The sequence below is a fragment of the Sinocyclocheilus rhinocerous genome, unplaced genomic scaffold (assembly GCF_001515625.1).
Source record: "Sinocyclocheilus rhinocerous isolate Xijiao unplaced genomic scaffold, SAMN03320098_v1.1 scaffold106, whole genome shotgun sequence".
Taxonomy (NCBI): domain Eukaryota; kingdom Metazoa; phylum Chordata; class Actinopteri; order Cypriniformes; family Cyprinidae; genus Sinocyclocheilus; species Sinocyclocheilus rhinocerous.
Genome location: NW_015633181.1, coordinates 1806124 through 1812848, shown reverse-complemented (window position 1 = coordinate 1812848; position 6725 = coordinate 1806124). Strand labels below are relative to the sequence as shown.

The window sequence follows — 6725 nt, the reverse complement described above, 5'->3', positions numbered from 1 at the left end:
AAAAAACACATTATTTTCCACATATTGTACATTATTGTTTCTCCTCTATGCCCTGCCTTTCTGAAACACGTCGATTTCTACAAAACTCATCGGTCTGAAAAAGCGAGGTGTGCTGTGATTGGCCAGCTATTCAGTGCGTTGTGATTGGCCGAATACCTCGAGCGTGTGACGGAAATGTTACGTCCCTTACCATATTGTGATGCCTGCGGCAACCACGTGTGACGACCCCGGGCTGGACTCCGCTTCTTCCATGGTGAAAGCCGATCCGGCGATCCACAGCGCGAAGTTGATGTATTTCCTCAGCGACCAGCACGGATCAGCTCTAGGCATGACGAAGCGGATATCGTCCTCTTTTGGAATGATATCACTTTCACAATGAAACACAGCGTCTTCACGACATGGCGCCGGCGGCAACAACAGTACTACAGCGAGAATAAAAGTTACAACTTCTTTCTTTGCGTGAACATTTGGGTGGTGTTATGCAAATCTTCCCACATCGTGACGTAGACATGTGGGGGCGTGTTAGAACGAGCCGTTTTAGGTAGGTGTGGTTGACTCGTAACTTTTATAAAGAATATCTCTTTGGATTTGAGACTTTAGTCTTTGCAACTTTACAGATCTTCTTTATGCACCAAGAGCTTGTAACACTCCAAAGAGAAAGGAAAAATTTAAATCGCATCATATGACCCCTTTAAGTATAAACTTAAAATTAGGGGAAATGAACATGCACAATTAAATATCCAATATCTACATTTTTCACTTCATTTTTTTCAGAACTTTCTGTTATTTCCTCCTGAATCAACATTGAATTGACTCGAGCTGAATAATGACACCATTGTTTTTTTTGTAGAGCTTCTTATAGCTGAATGTTTGTTTCATAATTGAGGAAGTTTACACAGTTATTGAACTGAACCAACACTGAACTGACTTGAGCTAAACAATGACACTACTGTCTTGTTAGAGCTGCTTTACAGCAGAATTCTGTCTCAAATCTGAAGAAGCTTCATCATTGATTCTGTTATTTTCCTGTTTAATATTGTGCAGCTGCTTTGAACCAAGCATTGTACATAAAGGTGACTTGACTTGACTGATTGGCAATTTGGGCTAACATTTTTGCATCTATTTAATTTCTCAAGCTTTTATCATGAAATGTAGCACCAAGTGCTTGTACGTTCAACTGTCTATGCTGTATGACATTTCAAATGACTGTAATTTATGCAGCAGCGCCCTTCACCATCCCCATAACAGCCACAAAACTATTCACTACACCATCCAGCAGGATGACTTCTTTGCATCGGCTCCTTAATGCAAAGCAATAACCGAGCAGTTTGTATCAGAAGCTATGGGCAACGTGAAGCGTTCGCAGATTTTCCCCTGCCAAACATTCTTATGCAAATTCCACACGTTTATCAGAGCCTGTAAGACAAAGATAGAACTGAATGCAAGATGATTGATTGAGGTAGAAGGAGACAGAGGAAAAGAGAGAGAGAGAGAATAATATGATTAAATTGCGCCAGTGTGTGGAATAATCCTTCTGCATATAATGACACGCTTTCCACTGTAACCAGATCCATACAGAATGCCATCAGCAGAAAACGAGCGGCATGCACACGCACACACACACACACACATACACGCCAAGGAAGATTGCTTTAGTGTCAGAGCATCAAAGCTCTTCTGAAGTGTTTGAAATTCATTGTACACACTGAGTTATTAATTCAGGATATGAAGCACTAAATTGTGATCAGCTAATAAGACAGAAAACTGACATCTTCAATGCCTGTCTCATCATTCTTTGGCTATATGGGATTTCTTCTGAATATATCTACAGATATTAATTTATGTTTTATTTTTGTTTGTTTACAGAGACAAGAATCCGGGTCAGCTGGAAATATCAAACCCTCAGGTGGACAAGGTATAATTCAGTACTCTACACTGGAATTGTGCATTTTGTTATCTGGATAAAATCATTTGCAAGTTTGCATTTCTTTCTCTCTTACGCAGTGTAAACAATATTTGTAGAAAATGCAATATGATTTTATGATTGAAGGTAAGTGTGGATTAGTAAAGAAACATGGTCATTTAATAAAGTGTGCAATTAAAGGAATAGAAAAAATGGAAATTTTCACAAAAAATGAAATTGTCAGTATTTACTCACCCTCATGTTAAATTACTTTATTTCTTATGGTTACGGTAACAGTTCATCATCATCATCATGTTTTAAACTCATGAATTTCTAAAACTCATGAAAACTGAGAAATACAAGTACTGTTGGAAACACTAACGCTTTTAATGCATTAACTAATGGCGCTTTTCCACTGCGTGGTACGACTCGGCTCGGCACGGTTTGCGTTTTCACTGCAGTTCAGTACCGCTTTAGAGTGGGCGGGATTATTCACATGTTGTTATAGTTGCGCCGCCTCTACTACCACGACTCCTAAAAAAAACTTTTTCATTCCACGTCGCCCCATCAAGCTCTCGCTGGATCCGCTCCTCTGCTATCAAGGAGAGGAACGTCTGTTCTTCCGCAACAGACAACAAAACTTTTTGGTTGTTAAAAAAAGGTGCGCTCATTCAAAACAGTTGCGTTTGATCCTTCGCTGGCTGTGCTGATTTAAATCTAGCGGTTCTCTTTCAAGCATACATTTCGGTGTCTCACTATGGGATACGCCCGTTCCGCGTATTACATTACGCCAGCCCCAATTGGCTGGCAGACGTGACGTTGTGTCTGGGAGTGGCCTCCCCACCCCTCAGTATAAAGGGCACAAAACAACGTCACCACGACATTCAAAAACCTCTTCTCGCTTCACACCAGAAGCCTACAAATTAGGTATACTTCTGACGAACTCCTGGATGAACAACTGGCCTCCACGCCGTTTTTCGCCTCACTCCTTCAATTTGCATTCCAGCCGATTGCAAGGACTGTTCGATATTCCGATGGCTGCAGCAATGCAGACTGTCCCAGCTAGTGAGGGAGATGCTGTGCGACTTTGTTCATGCGGGAACAAAATTTAATGCAAGGACACACACCAGGTCTGCTCTGCATGTCTTGGGCTGAAACATGCCCAATTGGCGATCGAGAACCCCAGTTCCTGTGAACACTGTGCACGCTTCGGACGAGGAAGAGGACGCGCTTGATTTCGAGGAAGAGGGACAATTGGACTTTCTTCTCTCTGAAGAAGAGGACGATTTTGAGGACTCCCCTTTCCTCCCCCCTGCGCTCCCGGCACAATCCCTCGCCGCGACGTGATCCACGGAAGATGCGGACGGGGCACCATCCCCTCTTCTCAGTGTTGATCTGCAGGAGGTGTCCAAACGCGCTGCAGAGAAACTAAACATTCCGTGGCCGACCGTGGTAGCAGAGACTGTAAAGTCTCGCTACGAGGGCAAGAGGCTGCCGAGAGCGAAACGGGCAGCACGGCAGCTCCTTCCTGTGTTTCCAGAGCTCCTGGAGGTGGTTGCGGTGACCTGGAAGGACAAACCGTTCACCAGCAAAATGCCTGTGCAGGGAGGATCCGCTCTCGATGTGGAGGGAATGGAGAAGGTAGGACTTCTCCGAATGCCCCCCATGGAGCCATTAGTTGCCGCGCACTGGCACCCAAAGCACACGGTGGCTGCAAATCCGACGTTGCCATCCAAAGTGGACCGTTTCCAGTCAAGCATGACGGAACGCGCTTATAAAGCAGTTGCTCTCTCTGTCAGGGCTCTGAACGCGACCTCTATGCTGACCGCGTACCAAGCGGAATTGCAGGACGAAGCGTCGACCATGCCAGGTCAGACGCACTGGGAAGAGATCTGTGTCGTTACGGATCTTTCTCTGCGTCTTCAGAGGTGCGCGGTTCAAGCCGCGGGCAAGGCCATGGCCACAATGGTCATTCAAGAGAGAGGACGTTGGCTTAACTTGGTGAATCTCTCTGACAGGGAGAAATAAGCCATCCTGGATGCACCGGTGGTCGCAGAGGGCATTTTTGGCTCGGCTCTGACACTGATGCAAAAGAGATGCGAGGAAAAGAAGAGGGATGATGAGGCTTTGCAGCTCTGTATGCCTAGAAAGGCACAGACTGCACCCCCTCCGCCACCTCGGCAGACCTTCGCACAAGTTACAGCCCGCCCACCCCCCAGCTATCACATTCCTAGACGGCAGAGACCGAACGTGAATGCAGCGGGTCACAGCGGGGTCCCAGAACAGAGAACTGCCTGGCCAAGGAAGAACTATCCACATGCAACAGCTCAGGCGGTCCAGCCAGCTCCTCAACCTCACTCCCATCCTCAGGGAGCAAGGAGGAAAAAGAAGGCAGTTTGATGAGGTCTTCCCCGGGGAAAGGAGCCCACAGCCCCCCTGTTCGCTAGCTCCCGACCCTCAGATGTTCAGCGTTCGACAAGGGATGAGTTTCGAAGTTCCCAGATGTTCTGTGTGGAGAATAGAGCCCGGTTGGGCCAGGGGAAGCAGAGCAGTGAAAAGGACAACAGATGGCGCAGTGGTGCACACCCACCCACTAGTCACAAGCACTTTTCATGTTCAAAACTCAATAAAGTTTTCACTGTATTCCCAGAACATGTTGCAAAACATAATTCCCCCTCCCCTCCCAAAAAAATGTTGCAAAACATGTTAACAGAACACATTATAACATCACCTCAGGGAGTTATCGCTCCCTTAGAGGTGATGAGACACTTAAACTCTGTCCAAGCGCTAAGTGCCCACGCATGCGCAGTACAGACCACAAACTCGCTCACGACTCAGCCACACGGTGTCTCCTTTCGCACATGCCTCAGACTATTAGGACTGATGGCCTCAGCCCTGATAGTTATTCCCTTAGGCAGACTGTTCATGAGAGAGTTTCAACGCTGGGTAGCGTCTCAGGGGCTGGACCCATTACGTCACTCCCGGAGGAGAGTGAGTGACGTCAGAGGCAGTCTTGGCACTGCACCAGTGGAGACACCCGACCTTTCTGGTTCAAGGGGTACCCATGGGCGTGGTTCGAGCCAGACAAGTCATAACAACAGACACGTCGTTGTCGGGTGGAGGGGGCATTCACGATGGCAGGATAGTGAATGGAAGATGGGGTCAACAACTGACCAATCTTCACATCTTCTATTTGGAAATGCTAGACATTTTTCTGACGCTGAAGCATTTTCTTCCTTTTCTGAAAGGGCATCATGTTCTCGTGAGAACGGACAACACTACAGTTGTGGCTTACATAAACCGACAGGGAGGTCTCAGATCACTTTCTTTGCACACGTTAGCACGCAAACTGATTTTATGGAGCAATGCCAATCTTTTATCCCTGAGAGCGACGCACGTACAGGGTGTCATGAACCAGGGTGCGGATCTGCTGTCCAGGGGCAATCCCCTCTACGGGGAGTGGAAATTAAACAGGGAAGTGGTCGAACAGATTTGGAGCATATATGGCAGAGCGACAGTGGATCTGTTCGTGTCCCACGACAATGCTTAGTGTCCTCTGTTCTTCTCTCTGAAAGATCAGAGCGCGCCTCTGGGGATAGATGCGCTGGCGCACGAATGGCCTCGCACTTTCCTTTACGCGTTCCCACCGATAGCGTTAATATCCCCAACACTTTACAGAGTGAGGGAGGAGGGACTGAAATTGATATTAATAGCTCCGAGGTGGCCAGGGAAATATTGGCTAGCGGAGATCATACATATGCTGTACGAAGACCCTTGAGCGATGGTGCGCAACTAAACACGAGATTCCCTTTCAGTGTTCAGTGGCAGTTGTTCTATCATTTCTTCAGGATTTGATAGACCAAGGGAAAGCGTTTTCAACAATAAAAGTGTTTCTGGCTGCTATATCTGCTTGCCACATTGGTTTTGATAACAAAACTGTGGGGCAGCATCCTTTGGTATGCAGGTTCATGAAGGGTGCGTGCCGCGCTTTGCCAGTTTCAAAACCGCTTTCCCCCTCATGGGATTTGGGATTTGGGATTGATGCTTGATGCTCTTTCTATGTCCCCATTTGAGCCGCTGGACAAGGTTGATTTCAAAATATTGTCATTAAAGATGGCACTGCTGTTAGCTTTGGCTTCGGCGAGATTCACGCGTTTTCAGTGCATTCAGCGTGTTTGCAGTTCATGTCTGGGGATGCAGGGGTAGTTCTGAAACCTAATCCTGCATTCATGCCCAAAATAGTTAATGCTATCATTCCTCTTGAGTTAAGAGCCTTCTATCCACCACCTTTTGCTTCATCAGAACAGCAAAAGTTAAATGCATTGTGCCCAGTGCGTGCTTTACGAATTTATACAGAAAGAACCAGAGGGTTCAGGGAGAGTGATCAGCTTTTCATATCTTGGATGAAACCTCGTACGGGGAAGCCGATTACTAAACAGTGTTTATCGCACTGGATAGTGAAGGCGATTTTCGTTGGCATATTCCAGTAAGGGCCTTGTGTCCCCACCTGGTTTACGTGCACACTCAACAAGGGGAATGTCAACTTCGTGGGCTCTATTTAAAGGAGTCACGTTACAGGATATTTGCGAAGCGGCGAGTTGGTCCTCACCGCATACATTTGCAAGGTTTTATAAACTGGATGTTACAGCTCAAACTTTAGCACATGCAGTATTGAGCGTAGGAATGTGAGTCACGAGTCATGACTCGTTCAGCCCCGGATGCGGTGATTGTGGTTGGCAGGAGACTTCGAGGCAGGCTATCTGGCAATACGGGAGTTAGGATATCCCATAGTGAGACACCGAAACGTATGCTTGAAAGAGAA

At 46.7% G+C, this 6725-nt stretch overlaps 1 protein-coding gene across 1 annotated transcript in view; it reads left to right on the top strand.

The window, feature by feature from the left end:
• LOC107743431 (Purkinje cell protein 4-like) overlaps nucleotides 1–6725 on the top strand; it is a 28942-nt gene that overhangs the window by 19302 nt on the left and 2915 nt on the right. The window contains exon 2 of the mRNA XM_016556660.1: nucleotides 1867–1915. Coding sequence (XP_016412146.1) covers nucleotides 1867–1915 — 49 coding nt within the window. The remainder of the gene's footprint in view (nucleotides 1–1866; nucleotides 1916–6725) is intronic.